This window comes from Brassica napus, chromosome A10, assembly GCF_020379485.1.
Source record: "Brassica napus cultivar Da-Ae chromosome A10, Da-Ae, whole genome shotgun sequence".
Classification (NCBI taxonomy): Eukaryota; Viridiplantae; Streptophyta; class Magnoliopsida; order Brassicales; family Brassicaceae; genus Brassica; species Brassica napus.
The window spans coordinates 13,864,286-13,887,139 of record NC_063443.1 but is presented as its reverse complement, the minus strand read 5'-3'; the positions used below and the strand labels follow the sequence as shown (position 1 = coordinate 13,887,139).

Below are 22,854 nucleotides of genomic sequence, written 5' to 3'. Positions count from 1 at the left end.
TTTACATTCATGGATCCAAAATAACATGAATTAACAAGGAAATTTAGAATGATATCATGTAGGGCAGAAGAGTTGGGAGAGTGAAGGGAGATCCCAAATGGGATCAGTAGGATCAAAGATCGCATACTCTGTATTCATGTTGTCATAGTAGCCGTTAGCTCCATTCATTGCATATAGTGATGCTGATATCTGTCTTTCAATGTCAGCCAGACCCAAATGTTGGTCGGTTGAGTTTTGATTGTTGAGATGTCCATGTGGTTCTTCACCTCCTTGAGCTAACGGAACATGATGGTTGAATCCAGAGACAAGGGGCCAGGTGTAAGGAAGCTGGACACTGTCGGCTTCTGGATGTGATATGACCGATGAATCAGGGCGGTACACGTTATTAAGCGGCAACACTGTGGTAGTTGTGGTGGTGGAGGTGAGAGTAGTAGCATTGGAAGTGTAATTGATGCTACATTCTGCAAAGGAAGAGACGGGTTTGTTTTGTTTTGGTTTTTGCTGTTGTTGTTTCATGGTCTGCTTCTGGTGAAGGAGGTTTCTGATTTTCAAAGACATCTGTGAGTTGTTTGGGAAATGGTTTGCGAAATTAGTGCGCGTGTTGGAACCACGTAGGAGACAGGCAGCTTCGTCGTAGGCTCGAGCAGCTTCTTCTGCGGTTTCAAAGGTTCCAAGCCACATTCGTATCTTTTGTGTCGTGTCTTTGATCTCTGCCACCCATTTTCCTGATGGCCTTTGCCTAACTCCCACGAACTTGGTCTTGTTGTTACTTTTGCTCTTCTCTTTTGTTTTCTGCTTTTGAGTTGTTTTATTTTCCATTTTTGTTGTTGTGGTATGAATCTGTAAATAGAAGTAGTAGATATGAAAGTATTTATAGGGATGTACTTAAGTTTTTCATTTCTGTGCTTGTATGTTTTGAGGTCAAGTCTTAGTGGGTGGCTCGTCTTTCTGAAGATTTGTTCTTGGTTATTTTAGTGATGGATGTACTCTTTCAGAATGATTCAGAGTTTTTTTTTGTTATGTGGGTTCCATGTATTAATTACGTGCGCAGCATTTTCTAATTTCTTAATATAAGAAATGTACAAAACCAAATATGATGTGTCCGATTTTGAAGGCTTGGTAAGTAGAGGGAAGCCTCACCAAGAAAAGAAGAGACTTTTAAAATGCAAAGCCGACCAAAATCTACACTTAAAGAAGCATGGTGCTGGTTGTTGAGGCGTTAAGCAGCATGCAAGAGTCGCTGATGGATTGTTACCTGAAAGAAGTCTCCCTGAAAACATTAAGAGTGAACTAGTGTTGTCTTGTCTTAACTTTGTTTTAAAGTCTCGCAGTTTGCCGGAACTTCTCCACTTTTTGTTTCTTTTTGCGGTTTTTGTAGTGCGACTGAAAGCTCTCCTTTTACTCGGTTTGTTTTAAATCTCTAGTAAATATCAACCGGGACAGTCTTCACCTATCGATAAGATTCTTTGAGATATTTAGTATGCAAAACACATTTGACTGACGATACAAGTTACATCAAATCAAATACCGAATATAATGTTTATCTATCTCTAGTGACGTAAATAAAGTCTAATACATTTCATGGCACATCTATCCTTTAGCAATTGTCGCCATTACAGGCCATAGAAACCAGGGTGGCTTGTATGTGGCAGAACAACCAGTTTCTAATCCGACACCATGTTGTCTTAAACTTCGCTTTCGAACGAATATTTTGTTAATGCAGCGACTTCGCAATAACAACAAAAGGAAAGCAAAAGACTAGAAATCAACTTTCAACAATGGCAATGAGAGAAAAGAATAATTCCTCCAAAATTCTCATTGTATACAAAAAAACAAAAATTCAAAAAATCGACACTTTGTTTCTGTTTTGTTTCACGTATAAGCATCAAAAAACTTCATCCCTCTCCCCAAAAACCCAAGACAACACCAAACCTTTGTGTTTTATTGGGGAATCATTACCCAGATTCCCCAATTGACAACTCTTCCCTCCTTCCCTTAAAGATGGAAGATATTTCATTTCATGACTTATGAAGGATAGACCCATTCATCATCCCTCCCAAAAACAAATGGTGAAAAAAAATGCAAAACTGACGACGCTTTGTGGTGGAAAATAAAGACACTGTAGTAAATGAACAATCAGACCCGATTTGGAATGGGTTCAGGTGGAAAGCATAGATTGGAGAGCGACCTGCTGCTCGGGAGTCAATGATGCCCATACTGAGGCCAATGCCGATGGTGGCAGTGTTTGCTGAAGTTGCCTTATTATATTTATCATACGACCCGCCGTCTCTTCTGTCACCACATCTTTCCTTGTAAGCACCTGCCCAGCCAAATACATACATACACATTGACTTTTACGAGTACAACGATGCAAAGATCAACTAATGACAACATGTTTATGAGGAGCGTAAACAACAAACCTCAGCAAATACTGTTAAGATTTTTGGTAGATACTGGTTATTGGGGCCTAACAGGTCCACATCTTGCCTGCAAGTTTATCATCAATCAGCCGTTTGCGACAGTCAGTCACACGGAACGCAAACAGAAAACGTCTAAGCAAAAAGTTAGAATTTAAACCAATTAGATTTTTACCTCTCAACCATTGAACAGAGCTGCTCATGAACCACTTTGGCTTCAATCACATCATTACTAAGAGGCAAACAGTTCAACCACGCAGGAAGTACCTAATATAACACAAATAAAAAGTTTACTTGTTGGTCATCAAAAGTAACCAACCACATGTATTTGTGCGGAGCAAGCAGCTGCCGATAACTATCATAAGCTACCTGAGAAGCATCGATGCTGTCACGGTGAAATTGGCAGATCTTTCCCACAGCGGATACAGCATTATCATATGCCATTGCATTTTCAGATTGCCGAGCATTTGGCTGCTGTATCACAACATTTAGTCTTGACAGAGCCTCTGTTGAAACAAAAACATGTGTTACTATATAGCTGCAAAGCATGGATTAAACCCGAAAGGCTACCAGTGGGTAGATGTATAACGTACCTCCAACAAGAGGCTTGAAAACAGATCCCCCAAACTCAGCACAAACTCCAAGCCCATAAACAGCAGCCTTAAACAAACAAGAGATTTCATATAAATTGGTATACGGTTCCAGAAACACCAGATGAGCAAAAATGCAGGATATATACCTGTCGAACTTCTGGGCTCTCGTCATTGCACGCTTCCAGTACAAATGGAAGATATGTATCATAATATCTGCCAAATACATATCAGGACAAAGCCACATAAGAACACTGAATACTAATAACGTACAATGTACAAAGATACAGTGAATGCACATCCTTACTTAAAGGCGGCATCACGGCATTGTTCTGCAACATCATCAAAGATGCATATCGCAATCCTTCTCTCTTCGGCTGTTTTATCCCTTCCCTGAATCAACGAATACAAATCCCAAAACCAACAATCACTATCAAAACAGAAAACACAAGGTATATACAAGCTTCTGCCTATAATAAAAAAAGAAGAAGATAACTTCGACTATAGCAGTTCTCCACTAAGAATTATCATGGAGCACCGGTGAAAAAGACGGCCACTTACCCACATAGGAGTTAAGTAAGAGGATAATTCGTCGAAGAAAGGCAGAAACGAAGACTTGAATGTCTTAACCAGTGTTCCCAATATTTCACCGACCTATATGAAGACAAAGTATCAAGTATGAAGAAGAGCTTTAGGATAGCAAACTTATTAAGCTTCAATTTGGCAAGGGTGAATCATAGAAAACTAACCTGATCAAAAATTTCCTCCTCTTGCTCATTTTCCTCTTTAATAAGCTCTCCCTCTTCAGCATCAAAGTCTTCAGCATTAGCTCTCTCTCCCCTTTCTCGCTTTCTACTAGAGCTTGCTGTCATAACTTGCTTTACCTCATCAACTATGGATCTAATTTTCCCTTCGTCCAGAAGATTTCCGGAGATCTGCATTATAGTGACAGGTTATAATAATGTTTTCTAATGTATTGCTACGATTAACTCTAAGAGGCACACAATAAAGACTTGTTCAAAATAAGTCTCTATCATGTACCCCAAAGCAAGAAAGGATGAAAATAAGGCCAGCTAACAAAGCAACTTCAGTACTGATACTCTATGCTCAGTACGATTGAACAAGTGATAAAGTCGGGGGGAAAAACAAGTCGTCTATGTCTTACAGGCTTTCCAATACAAACAATCATTGCAAAAAAAAAAGTTACCTGCAAGCATTCATTAATGGCTTCCAACATACTCACACAGATCTCGGTATCCGGTTCCTACATGAAATTCAATAATCAGACATGGATCAAAGCTGAAAGAAAGAAAATGAACAGAATTCACACTAACTTTATGCAAAGCTTCCAGCATGGCGGGAATAATGTAGTCAGAAAGCTGCTTCAAATAGGATAGATCGTGTCCTTGAGATTTTCCTTGTTCTATTGCCAATTTGGCTGAGCGCATTAGTTCCGGCATAGCTAGAAAGAAAAAAAATATCGAATACATTAGAATTGTGCTTTATAAATTTAAATATTGGATACAGTGTTCCGGCATAGCTAGAAAGAAAAATTATCTAATCCAACCTGACACAGCTGCTCTTCTGACTTCTTCGTGAAAATAGAATTTTAGCAAAGGAACCAGTGTAGGTGCAACCTATATTATACAAATTTAGTCTGCCAAGTCCCAAGAACAATAGCCCGTAGTAATGAAATTTGGAGTTATTTAACCATACTAACCTGAGCAATCCAGGGGAAAAATCCTTCTTTTAACTCATCAGCATAGCAACAAAGCATGTTACAAGCTGTGGCTTTTTCCTCTAGGACACTCGTTTTGATTCCTATTCTTTTGTCTCCCAGTATAATGGTCTCCATGCTGCATCAAGAGAAAGAATTAGTAAAATTCCTTGCAATACGCACTCACAGTCCCTCTATTTGACCATCGATTATGGGTTTATTATTATAATATAGAGACAGAATCTCACCAATAATACATATCTTAAGGCAAAAAAAAAAACTATACAGGGAAAGCTGCGCTTCAAACAATACAGAGAGATTACTCATCCCTTTATCAGGAAAAAATATATTATGCAATACAGCCTAATAACAGCAGGGTACAGAAACATCAGAAAATCAAATGAAGTGTAAAGAAGAACGGGAAACCTTTCATCATCAGAATCATCTGCTTCATCTTCTGAATCAGCAGATGTAATTGTTACATCTGGTTTAAGTTGAGCTGACTGCAGCAAAGGAGGCATCACAACATCCATGTATGGGATGAAATCTTGGCCTAGACACTTGCAAAGCCTAGCCCATGCCTACGAAATTATAAGCAAGTTAAATGTAAGCAAGTGAATTTACCTATATAAGTTTATAAATAAAATATAGGCTTAGCATATTGTAATCAGAATCACCTGTAACATGTAACTCGTTATTGGATCATCTGCCTCCATTTCAGACCCTTGCAATGACATAAGCACTTCCATGACCTGGAATGAACATGTAAAATATTTTCATGCGACAGATGAATAGGATGAAAATTATATAGAAACCTTGCAGACAGTAGTCTGAAGCACAACAATAGGATTCCGGCATATAGCATAAATATTCAAAGTACGTGCAAATTAATTTAACCTATGCACATAAGCGTACCTGTCTAGCATCATCCCTAAATTTGTCCTTTCCAACTGCCATTCCAACAAGACTGATGCATTCCATGGATTTCGCACGAAGCATCCGCTTAGATTTGTCCGTTGCGTTCATCAAAATAGTTTTGAGATATGGCATGACAACATCATAGTACTTTTGGAAGTGTTCCTACAAATTTAGATAATGTCAGAACAAGAACTGAACTCGAGGAGAAGAAAAAATACAATACAACATAACTTCTTCAAATATACCTGCGATGAATCAGCAACTGAAGCAAGAGCTGTTAAAGCTCCTTCTTGCACCATTTGTTTGCCATTCTATTTGTAACAACATTATTATCCAGAGTCAATCATTGAGCGCAAACTTTTAGGTTATTTATTGCAAGAAAGGTTGCACAATGGACTTACTTGCAGTAGCACAAGCAACTTGCTCACTATTCCGTCTAAATAAGGTGTCAATATTTCAGGTGTACAATTTTCACTGAAGTTGAGAACTGCTGAAGCAGCATGAGCCTACATGTGGTCACAACAAACTGCTTTAGAAAGTGTCAGAAGATTATATTATCAGATATACGGGGTTAGCGGGGATCCAACCTGCACTCGCGGATTCTGGATATCATCCATAGCAGCAGCAAGTGCAGGGAGCACTATCTGATGATGTTGGTTTTGCAAATCAGGACCCAAATCTGTAGACAACTGACCAATCGCGTTTATTGCTGCCCATCTTACACGGGGATGAGGACTTTGAAATTGGCTCAAAATCATGGACACCACTTGGTCAAGATTTTTGATCATCACCTACATAAAATTTCCACGATCAAAATGAAAAAAACCCCAAACTGATGTAAGTATTTGGCAAGTCCTAGCCAGAGAAGTCATTCCAGAATCAGCTGAAAGCAAAAACAATCAAACTCTACTGACTAAAAAAAGGGAAAAAAGTTTCTACCTTTGAGCAACCTTCAGCAATCTGCGCAAGCGCAATCACAGAAGCGTGGTGTTTCTGCCACTCAGAGGCAACCAAGTAAGCAGAGAACTGCTGATACGCAACCGGAACAATCGTGTTCCCTCCCAAAGCAATTGCTAACCTATCCAAACACTCTTGCCCCATGCTGTAGTTGCTCGTCTCACCAGCGTCCTCATCCTCAGTCTCAGCGCTGTACCAGGCAGGATCGTCCTCAATATCCTCAAGCATCTTCATAAGAACCGCAAACAACCTGTCAATGAACTGAGGAAGCTTCCTAACCATCCCAGGTGCACGCTCACGTGCCTCAGCGAGAGTCACCAGAAACTCAATCGCCAGGTGGCGCGTACTCTCCTCGAGGGACTCAGCCTCAGCGATCTGAAGCATCGAACCAACAACGTCGATCAGCTGCCTTCTAAGAAACCGTGGCTCGGTTCCCGCCAATTCGATGAACAGCTCTAGCGCCTCCTGCGCGGTGGCTTCGTTGCCGTTATTAAGAGACTCGGTCAACGTCCTGATCATCGCAGGCAAAACGTCTTGGAACCGATCACGCTCGGTCGAGTTCGATAGACACTGAACGAAACTAATCACGGCGTTGAGGGAAGCGATTTTAACGTCTGAGCTAACGGAGTTACTACTCAAGCACTGGAGAAAGACGCCGTGTAGATGCTTGATGTGAGGAGTCAGAGTCTCCCCAACGTACTGAGACAATTGCGCCAAAATCAAAAACGCCGATTCCTGCAATTTAGACGAATCGGACGACACGCACTGGAAGACAAACGGCAGCAACTCCGGCCACCCGTTCTCCGGGAGGATCCCCGAGGCGAGCTCGGAGACGGTGTCGCAAATCTTCTTGGAGATCGATTTGACCTCCTCGCGCTGGATACACGCCAGCATCGTGGATTTGAGGGAGGATTGAGTTGGGAGGGAGAGACGCGGCCACAGGTAAGCGTCGTCGCGCGTGAGGAGCTTGCGGAGGAGGACGGCGGCCATGGCGCGGCCCTCGGGGTGAGGGGAGAGCTGGAGGAGGTGAGCGAGCTTCAAGGCGAGGGTATCGGGATTGGTTTGCTTGGCGAGATTGAAGAGAGCCTCGGCGGAGGAGCGTTGTTCGTTGGAAGAGGACATGAGGTGGGAGATGAGGGTCTCGAAGGGCGCGGAATCGGAGCCGAGGATCATCGCGAGTTGTGCTTGCTCGGAAGCCATTGTGGCAGGTGGCGGCGGCGGGAAAAACTAGGGTTGAAAAAAGCTGTCTCTCTCCTCTTAGGATGAGAGTCTATAGAGAGAGAGAGAGTAAGCTGAACGAGGAGGCGATGAGGTTTCCGAAGAGATAATTATATATTTGTTTCCATTTTTTTTCAATTATTTGTGATTTGGAGGTGGGCCGAGGGGATAGCCCGTTATTAAATTAGGGGAAAAAGGAAAGAAATAAATTATAGGTGTCATTAGCTGTATATTTTGAGGGTGGGATGATTAATTGATATAACCAATGAGTGTGTCCCATTTCTGTGTATATTATTTGTGGAATTTAAAGTTTCACTTTTTATTATTATGAAGTGTGAAACTTTGTAAAAGGATTTAGATTCCATTTTCTGTGATTTGTTTTGCAAATATTAATCTGTATTTGCTTCTGTTTATTAATAAAAATACTTGTATTTTTTTTTAACGACAATATTTGTAACTAACTGTTTTGTCCACACATGCAAATATAATTTTCTTACGGGATATGATCTTCTTACAAAAATTAGCATGATAAGCTATTATTTACATTCTCAAAATGTTTAAATCAAACATCAAATTATTTATATATGCAAAATATTTATTCAAATATATATATACGTATTATTTTGTCGAAATTTTAAAAACACAAACATATCTAAATATCAATAGGTTTTGATATTAATTTATAATCAATTATCTAATATAGCATATAAATCTAATATTAATACTACAAAAATTCGTTTTTGATTATAAATAAGTTATAAATAAAAATTCATTACGGGTAACATAGATTTTAACCGTTATAATTTTTAACGTGAAATCTCGATTACGAAAAATCACCACTTCGCAAATAATAGTATAGATAGATAAATAATTAATAAAAATAAAATATTATATTAATTATTTGATACTTAATATCATGTCTTTATTTGTGACAGACAGGGATATCCAATCTAAAATTGTCATGAAATTGTCAAATATCAGAAATTTCGTATCCAAATCCTAATATTGATATTATCACCAATATCATTAACATGAGTTTAAAAGAGTTTAGAATCTTAGTATCCACTATTTATGAAATAATATATTTACTATTGTTTTTTTTTGCTTAATCAGTCGTTTTATGTTTTCTCGATTCAATTGTGGGTCGTTTCTTCGGTGAGTCACTCTCCCATTAATTTGTACTATATCTCTATCCTTTTTCTGTAATATGCAATTAGATTTTGATCCGCATTTTAAAAGCGTGGGATATTATACTTTGTAAAAATATAATAAAAATTTATCAAATGCTTTGTTAAAAATGATAAAATGGTAGATCCACCTTATTTAAATCCGTCTCATTTTCAACGAAAACATATATGTCTTGACCGTTTGAACCCATTTATTTTTATGTTTTCAATAATATTATCTATTTAGATTCATGAAATTGTATTGATCATCTATTTAGACCGGTTTGGGGTTATTTTGAGTGACCAAAATCATTTAAAATATATTTGTATTGTATTTTTCTTAAGAAATGTTTAGTTCATTTTTAAAAATTGAAAAAATGTTTATATTTTTTATTTAAAAAAATAGAAAATTAAATAATGTAATTCATGTATAAAATATTAATATCTACAGTTGTCATGCTTAGTGGATTTAAAATAATGTAAATTTAGTTAAAAACCATAAAAGAAAAGTTAGTAAAAAAATTAGCACTAACAGAAATTTACATTGTGAAAGTGAACCGGCCTCCACATAGATCAAACGAAATCAAATAATTATTCACAATAATTCATAACCTAGATTTGAGAATATTCAATAAATTTAAAATTAGATATGATTATATATATATGCTATTTATAAAATCGTTTTTGTTAAGTATTAAATTGAAAGATTGTAATCTTTTAAATTGGCTAAATATTAATAATACCTATGATTTATAAGGAAACTCATATTCATCATGTTTTTTTGTAAATTCGTTTATTAAAATTAATTATATTTATGAGTGAAAAAGAAATGACATTATATGTAAATATAATGAAAATTTAAGGGCAGAATCCAAAATTTTAAAATAGGATTGTACTTTAATAGTATAGATATGAGGTTTATTGATTAAGGACCGATCAAGCTTAAGCCAAACATGTGATTTGTTTTTTGGAGTTCCCTGGATCATGTCTACTAGCGTGATGGGTTATGTCGGAAATTCTTTTGGTCTCTCAAAAGTTGTTAACTTTTGGTTTTCCCCATCTTTATTTGCTCGTGGTTTTGTATGATTAGTTTGTTAGGATGTTTGAAATGAAATGCGAGTAAGTTTAAGTTTATATATGAAGCCCACAAGAGAATAAAACAAAAAAGTTCCTAGTTAGAATTTTAGAGCATTGATAAATGTACTAGTATAAGCTTGAAAGTCTCGGTAATGTTTACTGGCGAGATAAATGTGATCGGACGAGTGAGAGAGCACGTTGCTATTAAAATGGCATAGGATGATAAAAGAGACTTGTTTAATTTGATCCTGTTTTGTTCAGACGTGGATAAGATTCTCAATGCATGTTTGATAAGTATTTGGAAACAACATGCTTGAACCAAGGGAGAATTATTGTGTCTGGAGTAAATGGTTCTGTTTCCTTTACTGAGCTCTTTACTTCATCAAATATACCTATGCATACAATCACAGTTTTGTCACATTGATTTCGCACGTGTGGACAGTTCATGCACGGTTTGCGCTGGTTCAGAAGATATGTTTCTGTACAGATATACAAAAAATGTAAAAGAAACCGAGATCAAATGCCTGGAGCAAGGGCTGCACTTGAATTTGAATGTCTTGCAACGAATGATTCGATAAGTGGGTTCACCATTTCCGGCTTCTCATCCTGCAAAATTTTACATAAATACAATAAGAAGAACAAGAAGAAAAATAGAGGGTTACTTCACTGGAGAGAGAGAGGAGAGACCTGAGGACAGTGGCCGGCTTCAGGGAGAACAACAAACTCTTCAACCGCATCAAAATCACCATAAGCTCGTCCAAGCTCGATTGGCTCCCATGGATCTTTTTCTCCCCACGCAATTAGAACCGGACACTGCAAACAGTTAATGATATTGCCATGGTGAAGTAAAAAAAAAATTAAGGTTTAGCTTTAACTATGTCTAAGGAGGAAGAGCAGAGTAACAAACCTTGACCAGTGGGAGTAAATCCTCAGGAAGCGGACCACCAGAGTAACAGATGAATTCGAGAAATACATCAACAGCACCAGGCTCAAGACCTGGCCTTAGAATTGCTTCAACTAGCTCATCAGTCACTTGAGAGCTATCATGGTAGCACTAATTTGCAAACAAAATATTCCTTATAAGCTCGCTCAGTCACAAGATATTAAAAAGTCATGCAACTTACAACAGTATCATCATCAATACCTGGCTAAGAATGCTTCTCACTGTCTCCGGTTTAGCAATGCTCTTGAAAAATAGTTTCCCAACCGGAGTATTCCTAAGACGAGAACATGACAATGTTCAGCTACAGCAACACCACAAGAGAATCTTTATAGATTACATTACAATACCTAAGTAAGTTCTGGAATGATCTGATGAAAGGTCTTCCAATCAATGGTTGCTTCTTGATATGAAGCATACGGAGAGATATGTTGATAAGCATAAGCCCTCTGCATATCTCTGGCTTACTCACTGCTGCCTGAAGACCAACAAGTCCTAAATGAAGCACAAATCTCTCTATCATTAACTGAACCACAGACCCAAAAAGAAAACTTAAAAGAAACTCGAAGAGCTAACCTCCGATAGAGTTGCAAATAAAAAAGGCTTCGTCTTTGACCACATCAAGACAGAAGTCATTGAGCTGCTCACCCCATGTCTCAAAAGTGTAGAACGGTTCTCCTCCAAACTCGTTAGGGTTTGGTTTATCCGAATATCCGTATCCGATAAGATCGATTGAGTAGACTCTATATGATTTGCCGAGAATAGGTGTGTTCTTCCTCCAATGGTCACTGACCACAGAACAAAAACACGTGATTGCAAAAATGTTAACTGATACCTTATTAGCAAATTAGGATTCTTGGTAAGGAGAAGCTACCTGTTAGCACCGAAGCCATGAACCAAGACTAAGGAAGGGCCACTGGTTCCAGCGCACTGATATCTTATCGAATAGCCTTTCCAGTTCCATGTCCTGCAAATGCCAAGAAAGTTGATTTAATCAGAACCACAGAAAAGTTATAGTTATAGATGAAGTAGAGGAAGGTGAGTTACAAGGTTCGAACTTCTGGACAAACATCTTCCAAGGTAGAAGCTTTGTCTGTTACAGAAGAACATGAGACGGACCCACTTCCCCTTGGAGTCGGAGATCGTGTGATGCTTGTCGGAACCGATTGTCGGAGAAATTGGGTTTCTGTGAAACTGATAATCGAAGTGTTCTTGACAAGAACTCTTTTACTGAAGAGCAGCGATGTTGTTTCCAAACTTGTGAGTGGTAACGCTCTAATGTTCGCCATTACTGGTTTCGGGTTGAGACAGTGAGAAGAAACATTGATATCTTTTTGCTCTAAAACGGTTTTGGAGTTGTAAGAAGGCCAAGTGTCACGCTTCGGACCAACCGTATTTCCCTTACGTCATGTTGACGTCATGTAAGAGTTTTGTTTTTGTTTGTTATATATATATTAGATATATCTATATATATATATATAATTTTTTTTTTTTTACGGAAAGTCTGTTATACTTGTGCATCTGTTGTTAGTTAAGTAGTGTTGATGTGAGATTAATAGACTGACTGAGAACCTTTACACATATATACACACACAATGTAAAATCAAACTAAGAAACTCATGTTCCTAAATGCTGTGGTGTGACATTCTTCTTCAGCTAATAACCTCTGAGTTTGAATCATCGGAAGGCCATATCACAGTCTCCATAAGTCGTTCACGCATCAAAGCCAAGTTCTCATCTGTTATATCTTGGTATATCTTCCCATGGTCGCATTTCTACAAGCAACAAAGCCTTTGATGTTGAGTCTCTTCTGGTTCCCATGGCAGATTTAAGAAAAACATAACTCAAACAAGGAGGGAAATTTAGAGGTTAGTTTTACCTTGATCCACTTGCCATACAAGTGGAGACGCGTGATCATCACTCTTTCTGCAAGCTCCTGACTCTCCTACAAAGTGGTTTAAGACAAGATAAACACAAAGAGTATATGATTATGCTCTCAGATAAACACATACAAGTACTCCACTTCCTTGCCATGTTGATATATTAAATCCATAACCGACGAGCCAACAACAAACAAAGCACCGACCATTACTTCCAAACAGCAAGATCAATACTTTCGCTAAAAAAACAGAGCAAAAGAAGAAACACAGGAAACAAGAATTGGGTCTGTAAGATGGGAAATGGCCGTTGAATACTAGCCAGTCAAAGTCAGGGAGAAGTCTTGAGATATTTATTTTCAATTTCATTTTCAAAGCAACAAAGCAAAGGCAAAAGACAAACAAGACGAGCACCGTGTGGGATTACGTGCACTCCTTAGAATGAGGTTGTATTTGTTGTCGTCTTGTAACTTGAGGGAAAGAGACTCGGAGAAGTCAGGAGTTCGAACAACCGCCGATGGAGAAATGATTAAGTTTATCTTTGTATAGATAGGCCATGTTCGTTTGCTGGTCGCTAGCGTCAGCGACCAAGTTCAGCGACCAAACGCTGTTCGTTTACCGGTCGTGAGTTCAGCGACTGATCTCAGCGACCAAACGCTAGCGATCAGCGATTTAAAATTTTGGACGCTGGAAATTTCAGCGGTGCGACCAAAATCGTGTGACTAGAAATTTTTTTTTTTTTTTTTTTTTTTTTGAACACTCGCAACTTATATATATATGTGATTTTAATGCTTTGCAGATGGTGATCGATACTGGCCATTTTTTAAAGACTGTGTTGGAGCATTGGATGGAACTCATATCTCAGTCCGCCCTCCTAAACGAAATGCAGAAGCATACAGGGGCAGAAAACAGGAGCCAACCATGAATGTCCTTGCTATATGTAACTTTGATATGAAGTTCATATATGCTTATGTGGGTGTGCCGGGTAGAGCCCATGACACAAAGGTATTAACTTATTGTGCGAGGAATGAGCCTTTTTTTCCACATCCGCCAAATGGAAAGTATTATTTGGTTGATGCTGGATATCCCACAAGAACAGGGTATCTTGGTCCGTATCGTAGAGTTCGGTATCATCTCGATCAGTTCAACAGAGGAGGACCGCCAACGAACACTCGAGAGGTGTTCAACCGGAGACATTCAAGCTTGCGATCAGTGATTGAGCGGACATTTGGAGTGTGGAAAGCAAAATGGAGAATTCTTGACCGTAGGCATCCAAAATATGGTTTGATCAAATGGATAAAGCTAGTGACAGCAACGATGGCTCTACACAACTTCATACGTGATTCACATCGAGAAGATAATGATTTTGTGCATTGGCAGAGAAGAGAAGAATATCATACTCATGGTGATAATGATGAAGAAGAAAGAGATGAAGAGGAAGATGAAGAAGAAGAAGAAGATGGTGATGGTCATGGTGGACATATTCCATATGAGCCGACTGGTGATAGAGCCATGGAAGGTTTACGTGATCATATTGGTAATGAGTTGAGTAGAGGATATCGATTACCTTACTAGTTTATTTGATTTGAATTTGTACTGATTATTATTATAAGTTACTCGTATGATCACTTTTTTTATTATTTAGACTTTTTCAATATTCTAAGTTACAAGAAATAATATTCAAGTGTAGACTTTTTAATTAGAGTTATAGTTTATTAATGTGACAACTCATAAACAAAAGTGAACTTGTACAAGGAAAAATATAAGAAATTGAAACGATTAAACATATTGCATCCATGGTGTGATTTATTACACTTTACAGTTTTAATGATTTAGCCACGTTTTTGACGAAACCTAAGTACACAAGAGCAAATGTATGTCAAAAGTAAATATTTGGTCGCCAGCGATACAGAAACGAACAGCATAGCGACAACCGCTGCGATCAATCGCGCGACATAGAAACGAACAGCATAGCGACAACCGCTGCGATCAATCGCGCGACCTTCAAACGAACAACTATCAGCGACATCATGTCGCAGTCGCTGGTCGCTGACTCTGGTCGCTGACGCTGGCGACCACGAAACGAACAGGGCCATAGATGGTTTAGGACTCCGACGTGTTCTTTGTTCTCTGTCTAATGATTATATTTGAATTGATGTATCAGCTTATAGAATGCATCTTTCACTCAGTTATGCCATATACATGACATAGCTACTAGAGCAGTAAGGAACTTGAACAATGAAAGTCTACTTTGGTGGTGAGGATTGAACTAGGGAACATTTAGTTATATGTAGTAAAAGACGCAGCATGTTTCGTGGAAACGAGTTTTAACAAGACTTACATGAAGGAAATATTTGACATTTTCATTACCAAATCTTATAAAGACTTGTCTAGAGTACCGAACGTATTTGTACAAAGTTGACTGACACTAAACTCCATCTTCGTGGTGCTGAGGTAGATTGTTGAGAGTACTTCACTCGGTAATCAGCATCTCAGCTTCATTCATCATTTCTGGAATCTGCTATTGCAGAGAAAAACAAAAAAAAACTTCGGTTAGTGAATGTCTGTCACCACCAATATCCTACAATCCAGCCGGGACAACTTTGGTAGCTGGCTGGTTTAAAAAGGATCTAAGGAAATAACCACTCAGAGAAACAAGACCAAAATTATAGAGATTGGATAACATTTGATCGAGGCTTGTGAATAGCATTCTATAACAAAGATCATTTCGCGTTTATCAGCTAGCCATTAAGCTACCAATACGAGCTAATATAACAAAAGAGAACCAATCAGAGTATAAAAACTACTACTTTCAGTTTTCAACGATGTGTTTCCTAAAATCCGAAAAAAACAGCAATGAGAAAGCATAATCTTTAAGCAGATAACTTTTAAATCCCTAATCCAAATTTTTGCTTTTAGCCTTTATGGTTGACTTGCATGATGCAAACATATGGTCCATATAATCCCAACCACTTAAAGTTAAAAGGAAACAAACAATCTACAAGTCTTTCAAATTAACGTTCAGCCGTATTACTAATAGGTTCAAGTTTAAGATCCACAAAAACTCAGAGATTCCAGAATCTAATCAGTATCTCCCACAAAAATCCTTAAACCAATCAATACATCTAAATTTAGAAACCCTTTGATTACTATCTCAATCATCCAAACCAACCAGAAAGTTCACAACTTTGAGATCAAATCCAAAAACCCAGAACCGCAAGAAACCAACTTTCTTTTTTTTACCTGGAGAAAACTCATCCATGAACCTCCACAAGATCCAGAGACACCATCATCCCCACACGAATGAACAGTCTTGAACTGATCAATATCGAGCTTCTTGTTGATAATCCCAACCTTGAAGTAGATTGAATCGTTGGGAGGCAGATCGACCTTGATCTCATCTACATCGAACCAGAGAAAGAACCGCTTCACCTGAATGCCCTCGAGCTCGGTGATGGAGCCGTAACCGATTCGTCCGGATATGGTCTTCTCGTAGTAGACGAGGTAGTCGAACTCTATGGTGCAGGGCTTGGACAGGTAGACGACGAAGCGGCCGTCGTCGGAGAGGGTGAAGTTGGTGACGGAGTCGGGTAGGAGACCGCTCGGGAGGCCGTACTTGGGGAGGAGCTCGTAGACGGTGGAGGAGATCGAATCCGAATCCGGGTCGGGTTCGTAAAGGGAAAGGGTGGGCGTGGTGAGGAGGGCGAGAGAGAAGAGGAGGGTGAGAGAGAAGAGGTAAAGGGCCATGCTTTGTTGAGATGATAGAGAAGAAGGAGAGACTTGTGAGTTGTGAGAAAGTGTTCGTTGATTGTTTAAGCTTCGTTCGTGTTATGTATTTAATTTGGCTCTTCGTTTTTGTTTTAATATAGTTTTTCTTGAGATAAGTGAATTGTTTGACGTAATTGCCGGGAGAATTTTCATGGATAAGCCAGCAAAATTCTACAAAATCAAGTCACCTAAATCGTAATATCTAATCAATTATTTAATAAAAATGTTTGTATGACCATTAGGAAGAATATTCGGGGAATTTCTCATTTCTTGAAATTTAGAAAACTATAAAAATGAATTCTGCAGATAGATACATTCATTCTAATTTTTTTGTCAACACATTCATTCTAATCTATAAAGCAGCAATTCTCTATATTCAATAAGAAAACGAGTGATTGGTTGGACTATAAAACTAATTTAACACTTAAATTCTATCTATAATTTTCAGGCATGCTTTACACTAATTTTTAAAGCTACTCTACTACATCACCAAAAAGTAGTAAATATCTTATTTAATAAAGTTTTGTATTTTAGGATATAAAAAATATGGATGTGAAACCTTTTTTTTTTTTTCATTTTGCCTCATTTTTTTTATCAAACCATATTTATATAAATCTTAAACACGTTTAAACTTCATCTAAGAAAAAGAAAGATACAAAGAAATATTGAGAGCTAAACAAACAATAACAACGATAATATAAGGGATAAAATGACAATATAGATTATAAAAAACTCATATGAAATCATATCATAACAACACCATAAGCTTTTTGAAAGATGACATCTAGTATAACCCGTAGGACCATACACACTGCACCATACTTAGAGAAAAACGTCAGATGGAAAGAAGATCCTTGCGATACCAACAAAGCTTGTTCATTCAATTCATCACATATAAGAGAAAATATCACAAAAAGAGACTGATTTAAACGAAGGACAAGCGGAAAATCATAACCTGCCACATCCATATTCATCGGGCTAAAAATGACAATGAGTTTATCTTCTACCTGCCACAAAGAAGAGAGATATAAGACAACAACACCAACAACCGGAATAGAACCCGTAAAAAAATGCAAGAAATCGCGCCAAAGCGATATAAATACTATTAAAGGTCGCAAAAGTAGAACCAAATGAACTAAGCCCATTGGTACATCACCAGCTAAAGTCATGAATCTCAACTCTAACGTTGCCTACACAAATAGCTGCCTAAATCATTATACAGTAGCACAATAGATGGAAAATAAAGAGATAGATGAACATGAAGGACCTTATGAGGAGGAATAGCATGGATGTCGAAACAAAAACTGATCGAAGGCCAGTCGACACACCCAAATAGAAACCTATATATCACATGAGATATAAGCCCTTAGGCGAAGAAAGTGTGACACATGGAGACCACCACCACCATCATTCTTTGTCGTCATCCTCGATGGAGGCTTCAGAGTTGAGATCTGGGTAAAAGTTTGAAGAGATAGTTTGGAGAAAGTGTCGAAGAAACAAAGAAGAGCTTTGAAAAATACGACATCTGGAAGGTCTGGAGGGCAGCCGAGAGAAGGAGCTTCAATATGAGGGCTACATGGTACCAAATCTGGAGGTTTCGAAGGGCATATGTCAGAAGAAAACTAACGTGAAAGATTACACGGCGACGAGAAGAACCTTAAAGCGCGAAAGAGGAGAATCATTCATCATCAGGACCATGGAGGTGGAACAAGACAACTTTAGAAGAGAGAGGATCGAACGGCGGATCTGAAATAAAGGAGATTTATCCTAAGCACTGCTTCTCGGGTAGCAGGCTGAGAGAGTTTCCTAAGGCGAAATCAGATGTCCTTTTGTATACTTTCCTCATTTTTTATTTATTTATTAAGTTACAATAGATAACAAATATGTCACATGTCTATTGTATAAACTCTATTATTTATTTATTAATATTTTTTTATAACATCTTATTAATTAATATTATTTATAAATTAAACAAAACATAATAAAACATCACACTAGTTTTGGGCTTTAATTATTTTGTACTTTTGTTCACGAGCAATTCTCATAAATATACTATTTTTAAGTTTTGGTCACAAAAATAGATCACAAAGAGAAAAATTACCAAAACATTTTATTTAATAGGTAAAAAGACCATAATTCCCTAGATAAATAAAAGATAAAACAAAAATATAAAAATAAATAATGAATATATATATATATATTATAGTTTTAGAATATATGTTTTCAAATTCAAATTTTTTTATAAATTTTATTTTTTTGATTTTTTCAAATTTATTTTTGTAATTCAAAAATATTTTTTGAACTATTTTTAAAACTTTTATTTTTAAAATTTTAATTTTAATTTTTTTATTTTATAAAAATTTAAATCTCAATCCCAAATCTCCATCCCTTAAATCTCAATCCCAAATCTCAATCTGAAATTTTAACCCTAAACTTTGGATTAGTTAACACTAACTTTATATTTACTTTTTTAATGAAATATTTTGGTTATTTGATCTTTAAAATCTATATTTGCGGAAGAAATTGTTTTAGTGTTATCATATATGGTATTTTCGTCTGTTCATTTTAGTTAGGTTCAATGTGGCTAGTATAGATTTGTATTACCAAGGCCCATATCCTCTGAGAGCATGATTATTGCAGTTTCTAAAGAAGGGTTTTAAACAAAATAAGTCATTTATTTAAATCAAAACTAAATAAAAAGGTAATAAGCGATCCTTAATACAGGATTTTGGAGACCGATAATAACAAGGGTCCTTAAACCACGTGTCAGCAACTGTGAAATTTGATTTATTTATTTATTTTTTTTCTTTTTTTCTTTTCTCTTTCTTTTCTTTCTTTCCTCCTCTCTTGTCTTCTCCGTCTACGATCTACAGCGAGGTTCAGTCGAGCCGGATCAACAACGCCCTTCCGTCGAAGGTCCTGTCAGCTCCGCCGCCGGGAACTCAGGTTAGGGTTCTCTCCGTCTGATCTGATGAAACGGTTCGTCGAAACCACCGGTGTCTCGCTTGTCTCCCAAGGAATCTGGACACAAGGATGCCGGCGATTCAGATTCCGTTCTCAGCCCTAAGCTCAAGGAATCAGAGAAGAAACTCGTCGTGGGCAACGGCCGTAGCGGCGGATGTGAGGCTTCTCAGGTTGCAGAAGGCGGAGACAAGGGCGAATCAACATGTGCCCACCGAGTCGTCTCGGACAGTTTTACGAATTCTTCTCCTTCTCCCACCTTACTCCTCCGATCCAATGTGAGTTTCCTTCTCGCTAACTCGTCGCGTTCTGAGTCTAATATCGCGTACTGATTAACGTTTCTTGAATCTTGCAGATATCAGAAGGTTTGTTCGTCCATCAATTGAAGATAAAGGATTAGATGATCTCTTTCAAATCGATGTAAGGACTCTTTCTTAGTTGTTTGCTTTCGAGAGAAACTTAGGACTGATTTGATATACCATTTTGCAGATTAAAGTTTCAAGTGGGAAGCCTATCACGGTTGTTGCGTCAAGAACAGTTTTTTACCCAGCTGAGAAACAGCAGCTTCTTTGTCATTCTTTAGTTGAGCTATATAAGCAGGCCTTTTGATGCTGTAAGTTACAATTGTTGATAAAGGTTTCACCTTTTTATCTTTTCAGTTCTGTTTTGTGATCTCTGGTGTGGTTGTGATTGTGTCTGCAGGCTTATGACGCTCTTATGAAAGCTTTCATTGAGCATAATAAAGTACGTAAAGCCATTTCTGCATGTGTTGTGTTATGTTATTAAGGAGGCTTCATAGTATAATAATTTGTTGTTCTGTTTCAGTTTGGCAACCTTCCTTATGGCTTCCGGGCAAACACTTGGGTGGTTCCTCCGGTTGTTGCAAGCAAGTAAGCTATGTTTAGGTTGTTCTATCTATTGATTCTGTAATGGAGTTAATGTTCTGTTATGTTTATGTTGTGTCTTCTTGTTGTTGTTGTTCTGTTATATTTATGTTTATTCACTAAACTAAAGTCATCCATTTTCTCTTTCTTTTTAGTCATCACACATTTTTTTTTAAAAAAAACCCTTAAGTTAAGAAACTACGAATGGGGGACAAAAAATTAGTTGTTTCTTAACTAAATTCTTAACACACATTTAATACTAAAAAAGTGATCAAGAAACTCTTATGGGGTTATAGGGATAATCATGCTCTCACTAACTAAAAAACCTCGAAACCCTCTAGTCGTCACTTTCGCAGAGAGAGAGAGACACATCTCCATTGGCGATGGAAACAAAAACCCATCTCTTGGAGGTGCTGCAGACAGAGATTCTAGCGAGATCACCCTTGAGAACCATCTGCAGATTCAAATCAGTCTGCAAGAAATGGAAATCGACAATCGAATCCCCTTATTTCCGCCGTCTCTTTTTATCTCTGCACCGAAACTCCTCCTCTTCTTCATCATCGTGGTCGCTCGTGTTCGGACAAGACGAACTCATAGTCTTCCATGGACGCAAAACATGGGATTATCTTCCCAAGTCTCCAGCTCCACTCATCCCACCGTCTTTCAAACACTATCATAACGGTTGCGACTATATGGACTCTTCCGGTGGATTGGTTTTGATCACAGACGGCTCTGATAAAGCTTACTGCTACGTGGGGAGTCCGGTTTTACAGCAATGGATCAAAATCCCCCCACCTCCCTCTGATCCCAAAGGTGATTCTTCCGTGTTTGGTTTAGTGACTCGCTTGGACGAGGACGGCGTCGTTTTGAGGTTTAATGTGATTAGGATAGCTTCTTACCAAGTTACAAATGATTATCTCTCGAGTGACTTGAGTGTGTTACTGTATTCCTCTGAGACAGGGGTTTGGACTTTTAAAGTGATCCACTCTCCTATTCAAATCGGCAACATGTATAATATCAACCTCAACGGTAGAATCTACTTTGGTTGTCTCTATGTGCCTGGAGTACTCTTAGCTCATGATTTCTATTCCGAATCCGATCAATTCCTGGTTGTGCAGTTACCGGACTATCCGGATCACAACAAGGACTACAAACGAACCTTGACTACCTCAGGAGGCTTTGTCATGTACGTCAGAACGTTAGCGAAAAAGGATGAAACTGTTTTGAAGATCTGGAGGTTGATGAACAATGATGACTACTCTTGGGAGCTTTTGTGGGAAGTCGGCTTTCCGATTACAGGTAACTATGCACCCATGGCAATGCATCCATTTGATGTCGCTACTGTCTATCTATGGAGTCAACGGGATGATCATTTGGTATCGTGTAACTTGCGGAAACAGGACTACACAGTCCTGGGGGATGCAGCTAATGATTGTTTCATTGACAAGTCTGTTTGTAAGAAAAGTGTGAATGAGTTATGGCGTCCAAGATCATCATCAGACGAAGACGAAGACTTGAACTTTCAGGTTTGTATCTGGTTGTTCCAGTTCGTGATCCCGCGGTGGATGGAATCGGTACCTCGTCCTCCCCAAGCTGAGATGATAGATACGACTTCGCTGCTTTCTCACGCTACTGCAACACATGAGAGAATGGTGAGGGAACATGAGAGAATGATGAGGGAACGTGCGGCAATAATGGGGGATGAAAGCAATGACGAGTACTTTTGGATGGGGTGATATCAGTATGTTTCTTTGTGTGACATTATTGTTCTATAATGTTTTTTTCGAATTATACTTTCTTTGATTTGTTTTTTTCAGAATTCTATAGAACACTTTCAATTATGAACACTTTCGATTATTTTTTTAAAATTACCAATAGTTACATAGTTTCTATAGAATTATACCAATATAATTTTTTTAATAGAAAATCCACCTGGGTCCGGGTCAGTTGACCCATGTGCCAACATTGTGGCTCTGCCACTGAGTGGCCCTCGACGCCCGTGTTGTGTGGGACGAGTGAAAATGGAAGAGAAAGAGTTGTTGAGTGAAGGCAAGAGTCGCAATTAAGTTGATGAGTTCCCTATGAGCCATTGGTTTTGTTCTGTTGAGGATGATGGCAAAAGTTGCATAGGCTATGAAGATAAGGGAGATGCAAGAGTGTTAAAAGTTATGGAGATGATTTGATGGGATGGTTCGAGGAGCCTATTAATGATCAAAAGAGGCTCTAAATGTCTTGGTTTTTATAGAGAAAACCATGTACACTTCGGATCAGCGGGGCCTTCAAAACCATGTATGATTTTGGATGCAAAGAAAATAGTTTGATATGGTTAAAGAGGTGCCATAGACCAAGTACAAAGAAGAATAT

General features: G+C 38.1%; 6 protein-coding genes and 1 long non-coding RNA gene across 8 annotated transcripts; 2 read left to right on the top strand and 5 right to left on the bottom strand.

Annotated features, from left to right (window-relative positions):
* Positions 1-54: 54 nt before the first annotated feature.
* On the bottom strand, positions 55-1,536 carry LOC106371786 (ethylene-responsive transcription factor RAP2-11-like). Its single transcript, XM_013811889.3, has one exon. The coding sequence runs from the start codon at positions 817-819 to the stop codon at positions 55-57; it is 765 nt and encodes a 254-aa protein (XP_013667343.2). The 5' UTR covers positions 820-1,536.
* A 249-nt stretch (positions 1,537-1,785) lies between these two features.
* Positions 1,786-7,919, bottom strand: LOC106371785 (importin-5-like). The gene is made up of 20 exons (XM_013811888.3): positions 6,582-7,919; positions 6,230-6,433; positions 6,044-6,148; positions 5,888-5,953; positions 5,640-5,804; positions 5,402-5,476; positions 5,151-5,305; positions 4,728-4,863; positions 4,575-4,644; positions 4,342-4,469; positions 4,215-4,271; positions 3,757-3,942; positions 3,569-3,661; positions 3,315-3,400; positions 3,157-3,223; positions 3,011-3,077; positions 2,787-2,923; positions 2,593-2,684; positions 2,421-2,487; positions 1,786-2,320 (listed from the first exon to the last, which is right to left on the bottom strand). The coding sequence occupies exons 1-20, from the start codon at positions 7,797-7,799 to the stop codon at positions 2,159-2,161; spliced, it is 3,336 nt and encodes a 1,111-aa protein (XP_013667342.2). The 5' UTR covers positions 7,800-7,919; the 3' UTR covers positions 1,786-2,158.
* A 2,519-nt stretch (positions 7,920-10,438) lies between these two features.
* Positions 10,439-12,355, bottom strand: LOC125579233 (pheophytinase, chloroplastic-like). The gene is made up of 8 exons (XM_048743124.1): positions 12,048-12,355; positions 11,875-11,967; positions 11,577-11,788; positions 11,351-11,495; positions 11,205-11,277; positions 10,968-11,114; positions 10,748-10,873; positions 10,439-10,666 (listed from the first exon to the last, which is right to left on the bottom strand). The coding sequence occupies exons 1-8, from the start codon at positions 12,287-12,289 to the stop codon at positions 10,577-10,579; spliced, it is 1,128 nt and encodes a 375-aa protein (XP_048599081.1). The 5' UTR covers positions 12,290-12,355; the 3' UTR covers positions 10,439-10,576.
* A 206-nt stretch (positions 12,356-12,561) lies between these two features.
* On the bottom strand, positions 12,562-13,424 carry LOC106370458. The gene is made up of 3 exons (XM_048743127.1): positions 13,013-13,424; positions 12,880-12,945; positions 12,562-12,775 (listed from the first exon to the last, which is right to left on the bottom strand). The coding sequence occupies exons 1-3, from the start codon at positions 13,244-13,246 to the stop codon at positions 12,653-12,655; spliced, it is 423 nt and encodes a 140-aa protein (XP_048599084.1). The 5' UTR covers positions 13,247-13,424; the 3' UTR covers positions 12,562-12,652.
* A 1,717-nt stretch (positions 13,425-15,141) lies between these two features.
* On the bottom strand, positions 15,142-16,820 carry LOC106371782. Of its 2 annotated transcripts, none has more exons than XM_013811886.3 (2): positions 16,121-16,820; positions 15,142-15,395 (listed from the first exon to the last, which is right to left on the bottom strand). In XM_013811886.3, the coding sequence occupies exons 1-2, from the start codon at positions 16,622-16,624 to the stop codon at positions 15,351-15,353; spliced, it is 549 nt and encodes a 182-aa protein (XP_013667340.2). In that variant the 5' UTR covers positions 16,625-16,820; the 3' UTR covers positions 15,142-15,350. The 2 variants fall into 2 exon arrangements, with proteins under 2 accessions (XP_013667340.2, XP_048599077.1); XM_048743120.1 differs by having other exon boundaries at positions 15,142-15,398; positions 16,121-16,732.
* Positions 16,821-19,980: 3,160 nt separating this feature from the next.
* On the top strand, positions 19,981-20,549 carry LOC125579232. The gene is made up of 3 exons (XR_007317233.1): positions 19,981-20,219; positions 20,309-20,350; positions 20,432-20,549. It is a non-coding gene; the product is annotated as an uncharacterized LOC125579232 (long non-coding RNA).
* A 255-nt stretch (positions 20,550-20,804) lies between these two features.
* Positions 20,805-22,351, top strand: LOC106371781 (F-box protein At3g26010-like). The gene is made up of 2 exons (XM_022693404.2): positions 20,805-21,303; positions 21,451-22,351. The coding sequence occupies exons 1-2, from the start codon at positions 20,874-20,876 to the stop codon at positions 22,224-22,226; spliced, it is 1,206 nt and encodes a 401-aa protein (XP_022549125.2). The 5' UTR covers positions 20,805-20,873; the 3' UTR covers positions 22,227-22,351.
* Positions 22,352-22,854: the final 503 nt, after the last annotated feature.